The sequence below is a fragment of the Triturus cristatus genome, chromosome 2_2, assembly GCF_964204655.1.
Source record: "Triturus cristatus chromosome 2_2, aTriCri1.1, whole genome shotgun sequence".
Taxonomy (NCBI): Eukaryota; Metazoa; Chordata; class Amphibia; order Caudata; family Salamandridae; genus Triturus; species Triturus cristatus.
Genome location: NC_140582.1, coordinates 1,066,642,955 through 1,066,665,171, shown reverse-complemented (window position 1 = coordinate 1,066,665,171; position 22,217 = coordinate 1,066,642,955). Strand labels below are relative to the sequence as shown.

Below are 22,217 nucleotides of genomic sequence, written 5' to 3'. Positions count from 1 at the left end.
GTCTTTATTGGTGGCTGACCTCACCATGACTCCTTCTCGACGCCTGCAGCCTCTGTTTTTAGGGTCCTAGTTACCGCACCAAGCTAAGGAAACCAGACACCAAAAGGCACCCCTGCATCCTCCGGCCCCTGACTTTGGGGAGCCGAGCCGATTGTGCCTAGGTGTCCCCCAGCTATCAAACTTACCTGTCCAGCCATCGGTTGCCTTCGCCCAGCCTCTTGATCCAAGCCTGCAGTGTTTCTTCTCAACCAACGTCCTCCATTTGTTTGCATTGGGAACCAGATGCCTACTTTGCACTCTGCTTCCAGAGTGCCACTGGAGATGTGATTTTGGTGCCTACTTGTGGCCCCTGTCCCTACCTTTTTATCCCTGGTCCCTGACTTAAAACCCACAGTGTTACTGGTGCTCTTCCAAGTACCCCTTGTCTCCATAGCACAAAATTGGGCCCCAAACACTTCTTTGACCTCTGCACCCTGCTGCGCCTGTGCCACTGAGGGTGCACTCTTTACCTAGCTGACCCCTTCCCTGTGTAAGCGCTACCAGCTCAAGACTGAACTACAAAACAGAGTAATTTCCTGTAAGTCTCTAACCTTGTTTTTCTCCATAGAAATACATTGAACTGTATCATACCGTTGCACATCTTTATCATTGCAAGGTCTAACACTGTATTTGATTGACATGAGCAGAAAGCTTTCCTAAAACTGGAAAGTATTTTTTGCATTTACAAAATCACACTGCATTCCTGTAAAGAATTGCCAGTGACAAACTGTAACTTACCTGCATTAAGTGATTCTTGGTTCTAGTAATACAAATGATAAAGCAGCAACTTTTTATACAATTGGTCTGGATTCAGTCTTTGAGTGTGACATTTCTTGCCTGTGTGTGTACAACAAATGCTTTAACACTACCCTCTGATAAGCCTAACTGCTCAGCCCAGCTACCACTAGCTTGAGAGTAAGGTATTCTCTACTTTAACGTCTGCTATACCGCTGGGGATTCCATGGACTCTGTGCACACTATACCTTACTTTGGTAAAGTATATACAGAGCCAGCTTTCTGCAGCCACTATAAATACCCCTAAACCTAGGCTGGTAGCAAACTGTTCTGGCAACCTCTGAACATGACAACCCTGTTCCTCCAGTGATGGTAACAAATCTGGAACCCTTTTGCTCAGTAACTCGTGGTCTCTTCTCTCGGGGAAATATACACGGAATACACAGTGGGACGTTTTCAATGTTTGGCATAATGTGACTCTTGTATAAAATATATGGGCTGAAACAATCAATAGACCGAAGCAAATGAAAGTTATTAGAAGTATCAGGACCGTGAACAGAATAAAAGGTTCCACCATTGTGCAGAAACAATGTATATATGCAAGAATATAAAGACAATCTAGAAATCTTGCGTACTCCTACTATGCGTCCCCTAACTTAAGTGTCTAGGGTGTGTTTTCTGGTAAGAATCCCCGTACTGGATGATCCAACCTCTGTTAACTTAAAGTAGATTGTAGCTCCCTGTTGCAGTCACGTGCAGGATACCCTTTGCAGAGATATCAGTAAGCTGCTGGGCCAAAGCTTCAGCCTGTACAAATTTTGCCAATCACAGCAAAGCTTTCCTCTGCTTAAACCCAGAAATGCTTATTTATAATAACAAGCATTCTTCCGAGTCCTCAGGCATGCCAGCATTGTTATGGTCTGTAGATTGCCGTATTGCCTCGTGTAAGAAAAATACATGTCGAGGTTTTGTACATGGTGTTCAAGGAATCACGATCTTGCGACCTGGAATTTGTAAGTGAAGCACTTTCGGAGAAACCAATCCAGCATTGTCATGTACATTCGGGTGTGTGAAAGGGAAAGCAACTCCAGAAACGTGTGCATGGTGAAAGATAAGGGTCTGTTCATGGGCCTATCTAAGACGCATGATAGACATTATTTGTGTTTTCACTACTTTTTGAAGACCTGTCACTGTTTATTTTTCATATTTCTTTTCCGTTTTCTTAGCAACAGTCTTTCTGGTTTTGTCATATGTGAAAAGGTCCTAGTTTCTAAATTTTGTTGACACCCTTATATTGTGCTAAATTATAAATGAATATAGTGTTTTTAGGGAACTTGAAGTTTGGAATCCAGTGTAGCACTGTCAGTGACTGTTCTGTGGGTTAAATCCACATTTGTTTTCTACTTCTGCTTTAAATGTTTCATAATGCTGGTTTATTTTTGTAGGCAAATTCTTTCCGAATTTGAAGGAACAATAACACAAATGCTTGGTAAGTACCAGTTTTTAGATAAGACTTATCACTATTGATCATGTGTAAAGGGATGTTGGAGTGTAGGAAAATGCATAGTGTAAGCTATTATCAATAACATAACCAGATTTAGTTGCAGTATGATTTGATTAACTTTTTTTTTTTTTTCGACCTAGCCTAAGACTTCTTTAGCTGTCTTGCCAACCTCCTGTTTAAAAAAAAAAATTGCATTCAAGTAATTCTTGTGTATATGGGGCTTTTAGCCAACTTTTTATCCATTGGGCTGTTCAAACGTCAATCAAATTGTGCTCCCTCACAGCACTGCTCACTGTGTAGAACACTGAGTCAGCCCACTTCAACTTTTAGAAACCTTCACTTGATTTCGCTTGTGCATTTGTATATATCCACCTACAAAATTGTCCCCCAGTGTTACATTTGAAGGCACTTGTATTTACTAGTGACTGCTAGTACCTATGTATAATAAGGTGCAATCACTTGATTAAAAATCATTTTTCAATATTGCCATCAAGGTGTACTAGTGACATATATGTGGTGCACTTTATTTTTTTTATATATGAAATGTTTTTGGGGGTACTTGACTTGAAAAGCTGTTTACTTCAAAGCACAGCTAACATGTGGATATTTAGGTTAAATTTCACAAATTTATTTCTGATAAAACAATGGGCAATATTGCGATCACGGATTTCAGGAAATTAGGGATCCTCCAATCAATAGTCCTAACCACTGAATAGTCCCGCCCATGTCCGGGGACCCTTGAGCACTTCTTAATGTGTTTGTGTCTATAGATGTGTGTGTATATATATATATATATATATATATATATATATATATATATATATATATATATATATATATATATATATATATATATATATCCATCAATCTCTCTCTCTATAGATATATATCTACTCGTCACCACCTGGCAGTGCATGCAGCTTCGATGTACACAGGGTAGTCCACATTAAGGAAGGACACGTTTTCAAGTCTACACATTTTCACATACTACTGTGAGCGCCATGTTAGATTTTTATACTTCATTTTCAGGCAATACATTGAGCCTATCGCTATTGAATTTAATACAGTACTAATTCATATTGTTCATATAATGATTGACAGACTCCTGTATGGAACATGAAATAATAAAATATTACAATTGTAAGATTGCATATAGTCGCCCTTCCATGATCACATGGAACATTTGATAAACCCATTTATCAGCGCATGTCATCGCGCTACTTCGCAATTAATTCCAAACATTACCAGGAACTAATAATACCCCTTAATGCTTCCTGCCTGTGGTGATTTAAAAGAAAAAAACTAAATATAATTACCTCTTATATCACTTACAAATCTTTAAAAACATGCTGACTATTTAACCATTATTTTGACGTAAAGAAGTATCACTACTCATTTTGCTCAGCACCAACTTACAAATGTACCGTCACTTCTTCATTTGAGTTAATCCTATGGCACTAAGGTTTCAAAATCTATAATATATCTGGATTCTTTCATCCTTAGTAGGTGCTCCCTGTCACCACCACGTCCATGTTGTACAATAGAATCTAAAACTACAAAGGACAGCAGTTTATCATTTCTGTTGTGTTTTTCATTAACCCCTTGAGTGCCCCGCCCTTTCCACGCCCTGTGCCGGGCGTTTCATTAGCGGGCGGGGCTCATGACGAGATAGTCTCGTCATGGGCACAGCGCAACCGCGGCCCATGACGAGACCATCTCGTCATGGGCACTCAAGGGGTTAAAATGCCTGACTATCGGATATTGTATATTATTATTCCGGATAGCTCGTTGGTGCTCAAATCCTTTTCCTGGCCCTGTGGATAGAACTTCCAATATAACATTTTCCACATGGGCATATCAGGCAATAAATACTAACTATCACAACTAAAATTGTTTTGGATTGTAAATGTTTTTACAGTTGGGTAGCTTAATACTAGCACAATCTATACTGTTCGCACATGCTTTGCACCGCTTACAGCGTTTAAAGCCTGTGACCTCCAATTTGCTGCTACATTCTTCAGCAGAGGAGATAGCTTTTTTTACTTAATTCATCTTTGAGCGACTTTCCTTTTCTGAATGTGATTTGAGGACTTTCATTAACATATTTGTTGATGGTTCTGTCATTTTTCAGAATGTTAATTACGGGTGAGTATCTTTCTAAAATTGAAAGATTGATTGGAAAAGGTCGTAATGAACCTTTCTTTTTCTACTTGCTCCTCACTAGGCAGTCTAGGATGTAACAATTGGGATCTTTTAACGTAGAATTATCCCCAGGTGTGAGACTGGATCCGGAAAATCTTTGCCACAGCACCTCTGCGTGCCGGTGGGCGGTACCACATGACCCCGCCCTGACGTCTGCGGACATGTTGTCAGCGAGGTCACAAGTCCTGCCCCCGGCACATTGACGTAAATTTTCCTTCTTTTCCGCGTGCAACGCGGATCCGGAGTGTGTTCCTTGGCCTGGTTTCCGGCCTCTTAGCGCCTTGAGTTGTGAACAGTGTACCATGCCTTCGGGCTTCAAGACGTGCACTTCGTGTGCATGTCGGATGTCAGCAACGGACCCTCACACTATTTGCATGTGGTGCGTGGGCGAGCACCATGACTCTACGGACTGTGAGGATTGCCAGCATCTAAAACCGAAGTCCCAGCGGGAGCGCCGGGTGAAGTTGCTGTCGGCCTGCTTGTCCAGGTCAGTGTCGTCGCAGCGTCCGTCTCCTACCTCAGAAGACTGGTCCAGGAGCCGCAGTTTTCGGCTGCGGCATCGTCCTTTGCCAAGGCCCTATGGGCGTCGTTCGCCCGCAGGGAAGTCTTGCAGTTTGCCGCCGAGGCCTTGTCCTCCTTCGGCAGAGGGCGCCGGTCCCTCTAGGGATGTGCGTCCTCGGCCGACACCACCCTATCTGCCGTTTCCCGGCATTGGGGCGACAAGGGCCCAGATGCGAGCCTATGCTACAGCTCTGCATGCTTCCTTGAGCCCCCCCCCCCCTCCTCTTCCTGCAATGTCCATAGATTCCTCGCCGTGCGCGGGGTCTTCTGCGGTTTCGCTGGCGGCTTCGCCGCTGACACGTTTGGTTTCAGGTGTTGGAGGTGTGGTACCGTCTAGGTGCGGCCCTTCGGGCTTCCCCCTCAGCCCATGGCGTCCCGGCCTCGCTGCAAAGCCCCGTGGGGTTCCTTGCGGTGTCGCAGGAGGTCACGAGGTTCATGGCTCGCCCTCCAGTCCCCCTCGGTCCACTGGGCAGGCAGCGGTCTTCCCGGAGGCCGAGCCGACGTCTCTCCGGCATCAACGGCTTTCCTCCCCGGCGCGGGTGGAGTCCGGGGCTCGGGACTCTTCCCCGGGCCCCTGTCGGCCCTCGGCGCAGGCGCCTGACTCGACAGGGGCCGAGCCGGCGCCTTTTTGCCACCGTTCATTGGCCGCTTCGGCTCCGACCCCGCCCCCCTCTCCAAGGCGGCACGAGATGGCGGAGGTTGACCCGGTGCCGCTGGTGGAATCTTCGGCGCCGGTCGAGGACTCATTGGTGCCTGTGGTGGACTTCCTGGCGCCGTTCTGATGTCGGATAGTCTACTCTTCTCCGGAGGTCCCTTCCTCTCCAGAGGGTTGTTGTCTCCTCCTTTTCTCTGGCGGATTCTAGGGCGGGTTCTAAGCGGTCTCCACTTTCACAGCCCCGGACCCGCTCTTCCGCTCCCTGCAGTTGTCTGCCCCGCAGGTTTCTCCACCCTTTCCAGAGACCCCTCAGGTCCCCCACTCGTCAGTGGGTTTCCCATCCCTCCGGGGCTGGTCTTTTCTCCCTCCATCAGGGCACGGGGACGTAGGAGTTGCTTCTTCCCACGTTGCCCTACGGAGGCGAGTGTGGCCTTTATCCGGGCCATTTCCACGGCCACTGGCATTCTGCAGATGGGGAATCCGGTTGCCTCACTCCCTTTGGACCACTTGTTTGAGTTTCTCCACCAGGGCTCTGGTGGAGGAGAGCCACTTCTCCCATTTGAACTGTCACTCCATAACTCTCTTCTGGGGGCGCCCTGCCACGGGAGATCCGGCGCTTCAACCGCACCTCCACCGTCCGGGTCCGCACGATCCTCTACGTCTTTATTCTCAGCCCAGGGCCGATTTTCCTTCCTTGCCTTCCGTGCTGCTTCCGCCGTCACGGGCGGCTCGGTGGCTGGACTCCTGGGGGCGTAACATTTTCACCTCCTCTAGCACTGCTCTGCGTGCCCTCAACACTGTGTGTTGGCAGGGGCTACTTCCGATCTGTGGGATTCTGCGGAGTCCCGTCTGTCTCAAGCCTCCCAAGAGGATGCCCGGTCGTATCTGCGGCACGATGTGTGGGATGGTTGGGATTTAGCTACTTTGTCTCCGTTCGGCCTTGGATGTCTCTGATTCCCTCTGCCGTACTATGGCAAGCTCTGTGGCCCTCCGCCGCCATGCTTGGCTTCGGGATGGTGTCTTTCCAGATATTTGTTTGGGAGTGTATTGTGGATTTACCCTTTGATGGGACTATTTCACACCCACGCGGACTCTGCTATTCAGAGACTCCTTGCGGGGCTCTGTCCTCCTTCTCGTAAGCTCGGCACTCCGAGGTCTTATGGGAGGCGTTATTCCTCCTTTTCACCTTGGGATATTAGTTTTTAGTTGGCCCGTTGTGTGCTGTGCGGCTTTGAGTGTTATCAGGGTCTTTCAGTTGGCCCTTTATTCTTTTGGCTGCTGGTTCAGCCCTTCAGTTTGTGGTGTCTTTTGCTGTTGCGTGTAGCGGTATAGGTCCTTTGTGTATTTTTTTGGGCTGGTTAGTAAGCAGTCTGTGGTGTTTTCCACTGCTCTTTTGGTTCTTGGCCACTGATGCGGGTTTCCCTAAGAGGTATTTGGCTGCTTGGTAAGCAGTCTGTGGTGTTCCCACAAGTCTTTTCTGTTCTTGCCCTCTGCTGCGGGTTTCCCTAAGAGGTGTTTCCCTGGCTTGTTCGGGGATGATTCATACCCTAGTTGGGGTGTTTGTTGGCTATTGTATAGCCATGGTTTAAGCTGGGCGGGCGTGGATACCTTTTCGGGTTCCTCGCGTTTTCCTGGCGTCCCCGTATGCTGCTTGGTGCAGTCTCGATCTCCTTGATATTTCTACCCTCCACCTCTGGATCATCGGCCCGGCCTTTGTCATTCTGATTACAGCGTTGTCATGGTGTTTACACCATGTTCTCCGCTGTTCCAGCTAGGGCCTGTCTTCTTCTTGCGCTTGCCTTGTTCTGAGCCACTGCTTCTGGAATTTGTCAGCTGTTGCTGCGTGTGCATGGTGGATCTGAAAGAAACACGTTAGTTAGATTCCTCACCTTAGAATATCCCCAGGCGTCAGACTGGATCCGGAAGATTTTTCGTCAGCAATACCCCTTGCGCGTCGCTAGGCGTCGTCTGCGGCTCCGCGTCCGTCGTCGGCGTCGTGCGCCGGGATGACGTCGTCGGAGTACTTAGACGCCGCCCTCGCGCGCTGACGTCAGTTCTTCTTTTTTCCGCGCCAGTAAGCGCAGATCCGGGAGAGCTACCCCTTTTAGTCTTTTTTGACTAAATCTTTTTGATCATTTTTGATCCTTGTCTGTCGACATCTGGTGCCGGTAGGATGCCTGGGTTCAAGGCTTGCGAAGATTGTCATCGACTGATGTCGGTGACCGATCACCACCGCCGGTGCCTCTATTGCTTAGGCCTCGACCACGACGCGGAGTCGTGCAACGACTGTCAGGCCCTGACTTCGAAGGCTAGGTGGGAGCGGTCCCGCAAGCTTCTCGAGCTTCGCCACTCGGCTCCGCGTCGTGCGCGATCCCGGTCCAGGAGGAGGTCCAAGGATCGCTCGCGGAGCCCTAGCCGACGCCACCATCGATCGTCGGGCTCCAAGTCGTCGGGTAAGTCCAAACACTCAAAGAAGTCCAAGAGGCGACATCGCTCTTCGGACTCCCCTCGCCGGTCGCGCGACTCGGCCGAGGGTCCAAGTGGTTCCACCCCCGCGGCTCCGGCGGAGCCGCAGATGCCGCGTCCGCCTCCATACCTTCCGGTCCCTGGGGCTGACGCGGCGCCGGCGGAGATCAGTGCCTTCCTCTCGGTCATGAGGAGCCTGGCCCCGCCGTCGACGCCCGCTGGCGCGCCTTCGGGCCCCGCGGGCTCGACTGGGCGACCTCGCGTGCCGGCGGCTCCGGCCCCGGCGCCGTCGACGACTCCGGTCTCGACGCCGCAGGTCCCCGCGGGGCCCATGCCTGGGCCCCAGTCGACGCCGGTTGACCTTGTCACTCCTCCACCGGCGCCGACGCCTGAACCACCGACGCCGTCACCGGCGCCGCCGACGCCTGTGACGCCGACGCCCCAGTTTAGCCCTCATCCGGACCCGACGCCGGCACGGCGTCCGCCGACGCCGCATCCGACGCCGCTAGAGTCCTACCATCTCTACAGTCCGGTTCCGATCATTCCTCCTGTTTATCAGGAATCGGAAGAAGGGGGCGACTGGGAGGGGTTCGAGGACCCTCTGGCTGTTCAGTCACAGCTTTCTCAGGACTGGGCAGATGAACTGGGGGAGGCCAGCGGGCTGGACACCTCGCCAGACGCTGGATTCACTTCTCCTCTGACCGTGGCTTCGGAGGAGGGTGCAGCATTTTCTGTGGTGCTGCGCAAGGCGGCTGAGGCCCTTGGGCTCGAGTTGCCTGCCGTGGCTGTGAGGACCAACATCCTCACTGAGGTGCTTCAAACCTCAGCAAGCTCCACTGAGCCTCTGCTGCCGTTCAACGAGGCCCTCACTGACGTTCTGCAGGGCACCTGGTCCAAGCCCTCCACAGTTCCTCCTGTGGATAGGAACGTTGCCAGGCGCCACCGCCCTGCTCCGGGCGACCCCAGCTTCCTGTCCCAACACCCCACCCCCGAGAGTCTGGTTATCCAGGCCTCTACTTCCCAATCCTCCTTCCCGACCGCTCCGCCGGACCGGGATTCCAAGAGACTCGAGCAGTTTGGCAAGAAACTGTTCTCGTCCCTTAGTTTGGGCCTGCGGTCCTTAAATACCGCCTGTCTCTTGGACCGTTATTCCCATTCCCTGTGGGATACGGTGGAGGACGTGCTGCCCCTGTGTCCGGAGGAGGTCCGGACGCGTCTTACCCAGGCTTTGGCCGATGGGAGGGATGCAGCACGGCACGCCATAAGATGTGGGCTTGACACCACGGACTCGCTAGGTCGGGCGATTTCCACCACGGTGGCGCTCCGCCGCCACGCCTGGATGCGGTCCACGTCATTTTCCGGGGATGTCCAGAACACCCTCATGGACATGCCCTTTGATGGCACTCGCCTGTTTGGTGAGAAGGCGGACAGTGCGCTGAACCGCTTTAAGGACTCCCGGGCTACGGCCAAGTCCTTGGGCCTCTCGGCTCCGCGGGCGCACACCTCCGCTTTTCGCCCCTTTCGTGGCCAAGGAAGGGGCGCCTCCTCACGTCCGCAAAGCCACCAGCCGCAGAACCAACCTGCGCGCGGTCGCGGCTTCCGCCGTGGCGGAAATGGAGGCCGACGTGGTCAGCCCACATCCACCCCGGCAGCATCCGCCTCAAAGCCTTCCTAGTCCGAGCTTTCAGGCCCATACCACGCCAGTGGGCGGCAGAGTTCGCCATCACCTGCTCCACTGGCGGTCCATAACATCGGACAGGTGGGTGCTGCAAATCGTCCGAAGGGGCTACTCCCTCCCCTTCGAGACGACCCCTCCAGCCATGCCACCGCAGCACCACCGTATCTCGGGGCATCATTTGGATCTTCTCCGCGAGGAAGTTTCGGCTCTCTTGGCCAAGGGGGCCGTCGAGCGCGTTCCGAGTCCAGAAGTAGGTCGTGGTTGTTATTCCCACTACTTTCTGGTTCCCAAGAAGGGCAAGGGGGGCCTACGCCCTATCTTGGACCTCCGGAACGTCAATGCCTTCCTCCGAAAGGAAAGGTTCAAGATGCTAACGTTGGCTCAGGTTTTAGCTGCCCTAGACCCTGGAGACTGGATGGTAGCGTTGGACTTGCAGGACGCATATTTCCATATCCCCGTCCTGCCGGCCCACCGGCGTTACCTGCGGTTCACGGTGGGCCAAGAGCACTTTCAGTTTACCGTGCTCCCCTTCGGCCTCACCAGTGCCCCTCGGGTGTTCACGAAAGTGATGGCGGTGGTCGCAGCTCATCTGCGCAGATCAGGGGTCCCAGTCTTCCCCTATCTCGACGACTGGTTGTTGAAGGCGGGCTCGCCCCAGGCAGTCGTCTCCCACCTCCAGACTACGGCGGATCTCCTGCATTTGCTGGGGTTTTCCATCAACGTGCCGAAGTCACACTTGAGTCCCTCTCAGAAGCTCCTCTTCATCGGAGCGGTTCTCGATTCGGCGCAGTTCCGGGTCCATCCACCGGAACAGCGGGTCCGGGATATACAGGCCCTGATTCCCATCTTTCGGCCTCTATCCCGGGTTTCGGTCAGGCTAGTGTTGCGGCTTCTGGGGCTGATGGCCTCCTGCATCCTACTAGTGCATCACGCCAGGCGGCGCATGCGGGCTCTGCAGTGGGACCTGAAGTTTCAGTGGGCCCAGCATCACGGCAACCTGTCCGACCATGTCTTGATCTCGGAGGGTACTGCACAGCAGTTGCAGTGGTGGCTCACGGACCGCGAGTGGGTTAAGGGCAAGAGCCTCTCCCTTCCCCAACCGGAGCATGTCGTAGTGACGGATGCGTCCCTCCTGGGATGGGGTGGCCATATGGGAGAGGCGGAGATCAGAGGCCTCTGGTCTCCGGCGGAGTCTCGTCTCCACATCAACCTGTTGGAGTTGAGAGCGATCCGGCTTGCACTGAAAGCCTTCCTTCCCTCTGTCAGGGGAAGTGTCGTGCAGGTGTTCACGGACAACACCACCGCCATGTGGTACTGCAACAAACAGGGCGGGGTGGGGTCGTGGACCCTTTGTCAGGAGGCTCTGCGCCTCTGGACATGGCTGGAACACCAGGGCGTCACCCTGGTGGTTCAACATCTGGCGGGCTCTCTGAACGCCAGAGCAGACGAACTCAGCCGCCGGTGCATGATGGATCACGAATGGCGTCTGAACTCCGAAGTGGTGCAAGGCCTCTTTCAGCAGTGGGGAGAGCCTTGGTTAGATCTATTCGCCACCGAAGAGAACGCGCAATGTCAGCAGTTCTGCGCGTTGGAATTTCCAAGGCGGCACTCGCTCGGCGACGCTTTTCGTCACGAGTGGAGTTGCGGTCTGTTGTACGCCTTTCCGCCTATACCACTTCTGCCCAGAGTGCTGAAGAAGATCAGGCGCGACCGGGCCCAAGTCATCTTGGTGGCTCCGGATTGGGCACGAAGATACTGGTATCCCGAGCTACTCAGTCTGTTGACCGATCCCCCGATACGTCTGCCCCTTCGGGAGGATCTTCTGTCGCAGCAGCAGGGGACGGTCCTCCACCCGAACCTGTCCAGCCTCCACCTCCATGCGTGGAGATTGAGCGGCGGCAGTTGATGCCATTTGACTTGCCTCCTGAAGTCTGTGATATCATTCTGGCAGCCAGGCGTCCCTCCACAAAGTCGGTATACGCCTGCCGGTGGAACAAATTTGTGGCATGGTGCACAGCAAAGGCTGTGGATCCCCTTTCCGCCCCTCTTTCTGAGGTTCTCCTCTTCCTTCTTTCTCTGGCCCGGCAGGGCTCTGCCCTGGGCACTCTGAAAGGTTATCTTGCTGCCATCTCCGCCTTCTTGCGGCTTCCTGATCAGCCTTCTCTTTTCAAGTCCCCTGTGGTTACACGCTTTCTCAAAGGCATTACACACACGTTCCCTCCTGTCCCTTTTGTAATGCCTCAGTGGGACTTGAATCTGGTATTGACATTCCTGATGTGCGCTCCCTTCGAGCCTCTCCACAATTGCCCTCTTCGTCTTCTAACTCTAAAGACTGCTTTTCTGGTAGCCATCACCTCGGCTAGACGGGTGAGTGAGCTCCAGGCTTTATCTTCAAAGCCTCCTTTTCTATCTGTTCATCCGGACAAGGTTGTCCTTCGGCCTCGTCCCTCTTTTCTTCCTAAAGTGGTGACTCCATTTCACCTTGGGCAGTCTGTCACCTTGCCCACCTTCTTTCCGCCTCCGCATCCTTCCAAAGAGGAAGAGAGGCTCCACCGTCTGGACCCAAAACGTGCGCTCTCCTTTTATCTGGACCGCACAAAACAGTTCCGGGTGGACGACCAGCTTTTTGTTGGGTACGTGGGCGCTAAGAAGGGGAAAGCTGTGCACAAACGAACCATCTCTCGGTGGGTCGTTTTGTGTATAAAAATCTGCTATTCCTTGGCTAAAAAGGACCCTCCTGTTGGGCTGCGCGCCCATTCTACTCGGGCCACGGCGGCTACTACTGCCTTGGGACGGGGAGTCCCTTTGCAGGACATCTGTCAGGCGGCGACGTGGGCTTCGCTACACACGTTTGCCAGGCATTATTGCCTTGACAGCCAAGTCCGGAGGGATGGCTTCTTTGGCCGTTCTGTCCTCCAGGACTTTCTGGTGTGATCTTGGTTCGCAGACCCACCACCGGGGATGGTATTGCTTGGGTATCTATTCTAAGGTAAGGAATCTAACTAACGTGTTTCTTTCAGATGAACAAGTTACTAACCTTCGGTAACGATGTATCTGTAAGAAACATTAGTTAGTTAGATTCCTCACCGACCCTCCCATCCTCCCCGTTCTGCGAACTGACATCTAGGGTTAAGGTTGTCCTTTCAGGCCCCTAGATTTTATTTTTGGCACCAGTGTCGGTCTTTGCATGGCTCTGCGTTCCTGGCGCGGAAGGCTATGTACAAGAACTGACGTCAGCGCGCGAGGGCGGCGTCTAAGTACTCCGACGACGTCATCCCGGCGCACGACGCCGACGACGGACGCGGAGCCGCAGACGACGCCTAGCGACGCGCAAGGGGTATTGCTGACGAAAAATCTTCCGGATCCAGTCTGACGCCTGGGGATATTCTAAGTTGAGGAATCTAACTAACTAATGTTTCTTACAGATACATCGTTACCGAAGGTTAGTAACTTGTTCTTTTGGTCCCCCTCCGTGGGACTCGCCGTGTCTGCTTGTGCTCCTGTCCCTTGTGTGTTGGAGCTTTGCGCGTCTGTGTCTTCTTTCTCACGTCTGTGTCTTCTTTCTCACGTCTGCGCCTTCTTTCTCACGTCTGCGCTTCTCAGCTGTGGAACCGTTCCGGCCTTGTTCCCTACTACGGGATAGACACCCATTCAGCTGTGCCCTTCGCTGTGTGTGTGTGTTCTCCTGGGGCGGGCTCTGCTTCCATTCCGCATCTTCTCCTTGGAGTTGCAGGTGGTTCTTTTCTTCCTTTTGGTACTCACTTGGTGCTGTCTACCCCTCCGGTTTTTATGGCGGACGCTCTTTGTTCCTCTGGTCGGCTTGTGGTATCCTGGCCTTCCCTTCTCCTTGTTCTTGCTCACTTTTGCTTGGTGGGGGTTGGGCCGTCCTTCCTGTACCCATGCCACATCCCCTGTTGGGGCCCTGTGTCTTCCAAGCTGGTGAGGTTATCTTGCAGACCCTCCTCCCCTCTAGGTATGGCTAGGGTATCTATTCTACGTTAAGGAATCTGCGGCTAGTAGTCTCTATCAGATGTACAAGTGACTTACCTTCGGTAACGATGGATCTGGTAGAGAAGATTCTAGCTGCAGATTCCTTCACGACCCGCCCTTCCTCCCCGTTCTGCGAGGACTCTTCAGCTGGTCTTTTGCACTCTCCTTCCTCCGGATGGCGTTTTGTCTCCTGTGGGTGCCCTCTTTCTCTTCCTTCCTGGCGGGATGCTTCGTTCCGTTTCTTTTTCCACTCCTATTCTGGTCATAGGACGGTAGGTTCATGTGACCTTCTGCATCCCTTCACCCTGGTTTTTCCAGGGTGGGGCCTACTCATACTCTTCTCTCACCTTCCTCCACAAATCTCTAGTCTGGGGTTTCTTGGCTGTGCCTCTGCCCTTTGCTTCTTACAGGGGATACGACACTCCTTGATAGTGTTGTCTTGGGGTGCTTTGTCATTACTCTTCTGTTCCAGACTTGTTGCCTTTCACTGTTACAGATTGTGGTTGTTGCCTTTGTCGTCTACCACGTCATTTTTGTCATGTTTTTCTGCCTCCAGGATGGTTATTGCCTTCGCTTTGCAGGGTTGCTTCTCACAGTGGTGCTCTGCTCTTTCCTTTCCATGATTTTCAGAAACGCAGTGCTTGGCACTGTCCCTAATGCTGCTGTTGTTCACCATTCGCTTCTTCCCTTTTTGTTTCACTGATTTTTTTCGTACACTGTTCCAATACTCAGTTGGGGGCGGGACTTACGTGACCTCGATGACGTCAGGGCGGGGTCGCGTGGTACCGCCCCCCCGGCGCACACAGGTGCTGTGGCAAAGATTTTCCGGATCCAGTCTCACGCCTGGGGATAATTCTACGTTAAGGAATCTGCAGCTAGAATCTTCTCTGCCAGATGCATTGTTACCGAAGGTAAGTAACTTGTATGTTAAATAGAAAGATTTTAATATGCAAACAAAGCGAAATCATTTCAAGTAACATTGCGTTGTGTTGTTGATATTGAATGTTCCTCTTCCCCAAAAATATTTGCACGCTTGTATTCCTATTGTGTTTGATGTTTGTATATAGCGAAGCCACGTCCATAGTGATATTTTTGTAGTTTGGTTGTCATGCTATTCCTTCCAGTTTTATTTAAAAGGTCAGTCGTGTCTGGTAAATATGAGCTTAGATCCTTTACTAGGGAAGCAAGGAAGTGGTCACTGTAATTAATAACAGGTTCTAGTAGTGAGCAATATGCTGAGTCTGTTGGCCTGCCTCGGGGATTTATTTTGCTGTTATGAATTTTTGGTAAGAAGTAAACGGTGGCTATCACAGGACGGTTTGTTAGATATTTGTGTTCCTCTTCATCTATTGAGCCTCTGTTGTACCAATTTTGCCAGAGATTCCTTAGTTTGTCTTCAATTTCTTATGTGGGATCTTGTTGCAGGCAGTTATAACATACTGTATCTATCAATTGCCTATTTGCTTCTCCGATGTAATCACACTTATTTAAGATTATGATGTTTCCATAATTGTCGGCAGGTTTGATTTCTATCGTGCCATCTTCTTGGAGTTGATTTAGTGCTCGTCTTCCCCCAGGGATAGGTTGTCACTTTTATTTACCTGTTTGGTTTTGTATATAGCTTCAATGATTGCTTCGTGAAAAAGTTCTACTATATTTCCAGGAGGTAAAGTCGAATAGTAGAAAGATTTCGGTCTCCTTCCACTTTCTCCTTCTCCCAAGGTTGGCAAATAAACCTCCTGATTTTCCAAATTCTCCGATTGTGATGTTGTTTCTTCCCCCATTGTAAGCAATGTCTCCAAAGCAGGCCTGTCTTCTGCTAGTAGGGCACTTGTCAATTCAGTTGTGTTGTCATGTGTCTGTTCTTGATTTTTCAGCATATATTTTGGCTAATTTGATTTCCCGTGTATATTTATAGAGGTCTTTTGGGGTTTGGGCTATATTTAGATGTGATGTTGGACAAAAGTTTGGGCCTTTTTTCAATAAGTTTGTGTCTATGTCCTGTGTGTGTGTGTGTGTGTGTGTGTGTGTATGTGTATGTATATGTATATATATATATATATAATATACACACAGCTGATAGGCTAAAAGGGGCCAGATTACATTTTGTTAATGTTATTAAAGCTACCCAATCACACAAAATAATGTCATTAATTAAAAATGACAATGGAAAATCGTTCACAAACCTTTATTAAGAGGAAAGGGAATATGTGTGAGAAAGTGCGTCTTTCTTGCATGGTATGCCTCCACGTTTTGCTGAATTGCTGATGTTCTTTGACTGAGTGTTCCCTGGGATCCTGCCAATCAGGTGCCTAGGGCCTGTGTTCCTTCCCTAAAACTGCATTGAAGCCTATTCCCAATTGGCATATCTGACCACAGGTCAGCCCCTGGTAAATGGTACCACAGGTACCCAGGGCACTGTGACCAGAGAAGGCCCCTAAGGGATGCATCACTTAATGTGCCACCCTTGGAGTCCCTGTCCCCTGACACACAAACACTGCCTTTGCAGGCTGAGTGCCTTGGTGCAGAACAAAGTGAAGTCGACATGGCACACATCCCTGTGTGCCATGCCCACAAACCACTGTCCTGGCATACATCAGTCACCCCTTTAGCTGGGTGACCTATGCCAGTGGTGAGTGTACGGGAGCATGAGCCCTGTACCCCTACAGTGCCCAAGTCAATTCCTGGGCACTGCAAGTGCAGTGCTGCCATTAAGAGTATATGGTGCTGGGAGTTTGTCATTACGAACTCTACAGCACCATAGTGGCTACACTGAAGACTGGGAAGTTCGGTATAAAACATCTCAGCACATTAAACCCACACTGATGCCAGTGTGGGATTTAATTTAAAATGTATGACACAGGGCATCTTAGAGATGCCCCCTGAAACTCCACCAACTCCCAGTGACCTGACTGAGTGGCTGCGCAGGCTACTACCACCACCAGACATGTTTCTGGAACCCTGGGTCGAGAGCTTGCTGCTCTCGGGGGCCTGAAACAATGCACATCCTGTGACGAGGTGCCAAGCCTCCTCCCCCCCCAGGATGGGCAGGGTTCACGAAGGAGAAGCTTCAAAGGCATCCCGCCTTTGGGAGCCTCACCAGACCATTTGCTGCTTTCATCAACTGGTACCCACTGATTCTACCCCTCACTTTGGGCGGGAGGATCGGCGGGAAAAACAAGTGAGGAAGAGAGATGTGCCCACCTCTGCCAACTCCACCCCTAAGGTGGGGGAGCCGAGGTGAAGCACAACCTCGAGTCCTCGCCATCTTGAGAATGGGGGGACCCAGCCAACCAGGAACAGGCTCCTGCCCCCATCCCACTGGAGAGTGGCAGAATAGGGGATGTACCCACCCCACGGAAGAGACCCATTCGTCCCTGCCCCTTACCCACCTGTAACGCCCCTAAATTTAATATTTAGGGGCAGACAACCTTCCTTCCTCAGATCCAGCAACCAAAAGAAAAGGACGAAAAGCCGTGCAGAGCTAACGGGACGACGACGCCCACTGACTTGGCCCCAAGCCGACAGGCCTGTCCCCTCGAACCTGCTCCTGTAAAACCCCAGCGTTATCAGCAGACAGCAACCTCAAAAATCCCGAAGGTCCTGCCTGCCTTCACTTTCCAAGCCGTTTCTCCCGTGAACACCGGACTTGTTTGAACTGCAGCTTCTGGTGCCAGCCAGGAACCGCGAATCCCGCGCACACTGCACCCGTCGAATCCGGCCCGAGCGGCCAAATACCACGAGGAGGCCCCCCCCCCCGGCGATCCTGACCTGAGATCAGACTACCCCTGACCTGCCTCAAGCCAGAGGACCCCTCTACCGCGACCAGAGCAGGTAAGAAAATCCGACGTCCCAAGGCAGTCCCTCACCCAACGCCCCACGCCCTTGTGTGCCCAACCAAGCGGTGCCTAACTGTGAGAAAGTGCCATCTTTCTTGCATGGTATGCCCCCACTTTTTGCTAAATTGCTGAATGTACTTCGATTGAGTGTACCCTGGGTTCCTGCCAATCAGGTGCCCAGGGCCTATGTTCCTTCCTTAAACCACACAAACTCCAAATTGGCAAACCCTAGCCACATGTCAGCCCCTAGTAACCTGTGACCAGGGAAGGCCTCTAAGGGCTGCAGCACTCATGGTGCCACCCTCAGAGGCCCTGTACCCTTACACATACACTGCCCTTGCAGGCTGAGTGTCTGGGTGCAGGACAAAACAAAGAGTCGACATGGCACACATCACTGTGTACCATGCCCATCACCTACACTGCCAAGGCATATGTCAGCCACCCCTCTAGCTGGGTGCATTACGCCTATGGTGTGGGCACAGGAGCAGGAGCCCTGTGCCCCTACAGTACCCGGGTCCATTCCTGGGCACTGTAAGTGCAGTGCTGTCATTTAAGAATACATGGTGCTGAGAGCTTGTCAAACACAAGCTCCACAGCACCATATTGGCAACACTGAAGCCTGGGAAGTTTGGTATCAAACTTCTCAGCACATTGAACCCACACTGATGCCAGTGCAGGATTTAATGTACTAAGCACCCCAGAGGGCATCTTAGAAGATGCCCCCTTACAGCTAACTTACAATCCACGTCTGCTCTGAGGCTGCCCAGGCTGCCACACAGCAGACACGTTGCTGGACCCCTGGGTGGGAGAGCCCCTGCTCTCCCGGGCCTGCAACAATGCACATCCTGGGTGAGGTGAGAAATCTCCTCCCCCAGGATGAGCAAGGGGAAGCTTCAAAGGCATGCCGCCATTTGGAGTTTCCCCAGGCCACTGCAACCCCCCACTCTAGCGGGAAGCTTGGCCGGAAACCCCGTACAAGGACAGGGGATGTGCCAGCCTGCCCACCCCACCCCTCAGGTGGGGGAGGCGAGGTGAAGCACATCTCCGGGCTCTCGCCATCTTGAAGATGGGAGGCCCTACCCTATCAGGATTAGGCTACTGCCCCCCTCCCACAGGAGATAGGCAGGATAGGGGGTGTACCCACCCCAGGACAAGGACCCATTGGTCCCTGGCCTTCACCTGCCTGTAACGCCCCTAAATCTAGTATTTAGGGGCACCCTGAACCTTCCTTCCTGAGATTCCAGATAGAAAACGACAAGAAGAGCAAGAAGAACCAAGACCTGCCCTGCAGCTGCTAAAAAGAGAAGAAGACACCAACTGCTTTGGCCCCAGCCCTACCGGCCTGTCGACTCTCGAACCTGCACCAGCGCGGCATCCCACGTGGCCAGCAACCTCACCAACCCCGGAGGACCTGGCTACCTTTTAGCTCTAAGCCCCTGGGACTCCCACGAGTAGAGGCTCTACTCAAGAAACCTATTTGCTATCCCTGGCACCAGCCCGGGACCGCGGACCCATCACACTCTGCACCAGCCAAGCCTGGCCAGTGCCGGAGTGGACAAAGACCCAGAGGACGACCCCACGGCGACTGTGACCCAGAGTCCGGCACCCAAGGACCCCCCTCGACATCCCGGAAGAAGCCTGCAGCCTCAGAACCAAGTGCCACCCCAGCCGCGATCAACCAGAGGGTAAGATTCCCGACGTCAAAAGGCACCCCTGCACCCGGCGCCCTGCGACCCCCTGTGCCCAATCCCGGGGTACCCACCTAACCTACAACTACCCAACTTACCTCTCGAATTGGTGGTGGCACCTGAAACATCCTCGTCCCCGAGCCTGCAGCCTCTTTCCAAACCGGAACATTCCCATTGATTTCCATTGAGCGCCCTAAGGCTCAAAAGCACCCTGCACCCAGCCGCCCGAGTGGCCCTGGCAGTGCCCTCTCTACACTAACCTACTTCCCCACTTGCCCTGAGTAAGTGACCAGGAGCCCAGCTCCCACAGCCGCGTGGCTTGCCAGACAGCAGCCACCAACCAAGGCCCCCCTATCCCTCATAGGATAACATTGGGCCCAACTCTCTCTGCACCCAGCCGTCCTGAAACCGCTGAGGGTGAACCAACTGTACCTACCTGACACTGGGGGACCCCTGAGTCCATGCCCGGAATTTCAACACTACCAGTCGAGTACTTACCCTTAAACCGCTAACTTCGTTTTCCTCATAGGGTAACATTGACTGACTTTTTCTTCAAAAATCTTCTAAGTGTGAACTTTTCAAAACTGCAAAAATTCACCAAAAATCAGCCAAGTGACAAAAACGAATTTACTCACCTGCTCCTAGGTGAGCTCCCAGTGCTGGATCTTGGTGCCCAGCCCTGACTCTGAAAAGTGTTCACAACTATACTTACCTCTAACTCATTTTTCTCCCATAGGAAACCATTGTCTGCTTTTCTGTGAAATTTCTTCTAAGTGTCTACTTTTGCAAATTTGAAATATTCTTTTAAAATCGTACCATTTCTGCAAACGAAATTACTTACCTGCTTTTGATAAGGACCCCAGTCCTGGGTCTAGGCACCCAGTCCTGGATTACTAAAGTAACGATAAAGTACTCTACCTGCAATTTGAATTTCTTGCCATAGAGATCCATTGAATGTTTTCTGTGAAATATTTTCTAAGTGCTAACTTTTGAAATAGCTAAATAATATTTAAAAATCATTACAGTTATTAAGTCGACTTTCATCACTTGATTCTGAATACTGACCCCAGGCTGGTTCTAGGAGCCAGACCTGGAATTCCAAAAGTAATCTGAAAAGTAGTTTATTACAAATAACCTGAATTTACCATTGAGCTCAATGCATTGTTATGTTTAGGAAATAGGATTGTTTATTGCAACCAACTGTGACTGTTTACACAAATTTATTGCCTAAGACAAAAGTATTTATATTCAACCTCTCATTCTGAGAAAGTATATTTTTACTCCCTTTGTGGTTCTAAAAATAAAACAAGCATATATTTTATATATATATAAACCATTGGCCTAGAGTTCAGTTATTGAGTGTGTGAAACCATTTGCTGACTGAGTGTGTACAATAAATGCTTTACACTGTCCTCTGGTACTGCCTTACTGCTCGACCAAGCTACCACTTTTGAGAGTAAGGTCATACCTAACTTTGACCTCTATCAGCCTCTGGGGGACTGTGGACTCTGTACACTCTGTACCTATTAGGGAACAGTATATACAGAGCCACTTTCTCACACTAACCAACCCTCAACGTCCCAACTTACCCCTCGAAGTGATAGTCACTCCTGGAAGATCCTCGTCCCTGCAGTGTTTGGCCCGGAGAACCTCCATTCAAATCAACAGGGTACCCGACCTCAAAACAGCACCCTGCACACTGCACCCCGCTGCCCTAGTGCCGCTGAGGGTGCTCTTTTGGTGCTAACTTGTTCCCCAACTTGCACTGAGCTTGACCCTAGGAGCTTTGCTCCCACAACCCCGTGGCTTGCTTGCCAGCAGCCACCAACCGTAGTCCTTCTATCCTGCATAGGAAAACATGGGGCCTCCACACTTTGCACCCGGCCACCCTAGTGCCACTGGGGGTGCTACAACAGTGCATCACTGACCCTGGGAGACCCCTGAGTCTAACCCCAGGACCCTAACTTCAAAGACCGATTACCTACCCGGAAACAGATAACCTCTTTTCCCTCATAGAATAACATTAACACTTTTTCTCCCACAAAGTTTCTAAGTGCCGACTTTTGAAAACTGAGAATATTCCTTAAAAATCACCCAATTATCCAAAACTCATTTTCTCAACTGTTTTCAGGAGATGTCCCAGTGATGAATCCAGGTATCCAACACTGAGTAAGAAAAGTATTGTTAAAGAAACTTACCTGTTAAGTGAATTTCCTCCAATTGGATAACATTGGTGACTCTATGTGAAAAGGTTTCTAAGTGCCAACTTTTAAAATTCAATAATATTCTTTAAAAATCGTCCCAACTAAAACAAATTTACTCAACTGTTTTCAGGAAATGTCCCAGTGCTGAATCAAGGATCCAGCCCTGTTAGCAAAAGTAATCTGAAAAGTAATTGATTGCATTTTTCTTAAAAAGCCCATTCATTTGAATGTACTATACCTGCTAAGTGTTGCTTACTTAAACTGTAACCAAAATCAGTACACGTTATACTGCAATTTTGAACTGTGTTCATACAAGTAATTTACTACTGCAAAGTTTTTATATGCTTATCTGTAGCAGGCTTGCTTGGTTCTAGAAATAAAACAGTATATTTTTTTTATATAAAAGCAATTGGCCTAGAGTTCAGTTCTTGAGTGTGTGAATTCATTTGCTTACTGTGTGTACATCAAATGCTTAGCATTGTCCTGTGATACTGCCTTACTGCTCGACCAAGCTACCACTTTAGAGAGTAAGGGTCTATCTAACTTTAACCTCTGCCAAGCCTCTGGAGATCCTTGGACTCTATACACACTGTACCTCACTTTGTGCAGTATATATAGAGCCAGTTTCTTACACTGAGACCTTGTTAGTCAATAGA

General features: G+C 50.9%; 1 protein-coding gene across 5 annotated transcripts in view; it reads left to right on the top strand.

Moving 5' to 3' along the window:
• TACC3 (transforming acidic coiled-coil containing protein 3) overlaps positions 1 to 22,217 on the top strand; it is a 610,937-nt gene that overhangs the window by 415,011 nt on the left and 173,709 nt on the right. For all 5 annotated transcript variants that reach the window (XM_085642581.1, XM_085642579.1, XM_085642580.1 and 2 more), the window contains exon 12: positions 2,220 to 2,263. In XM_085642581.1, the coding sequence (XP_085498707.1) occupies positions 2,220 to 2,263 (44 nt within the window). The remainder of the gene's footprint in view (positions 1 to 2,219; positions 2,264 to 22,217) is intronic.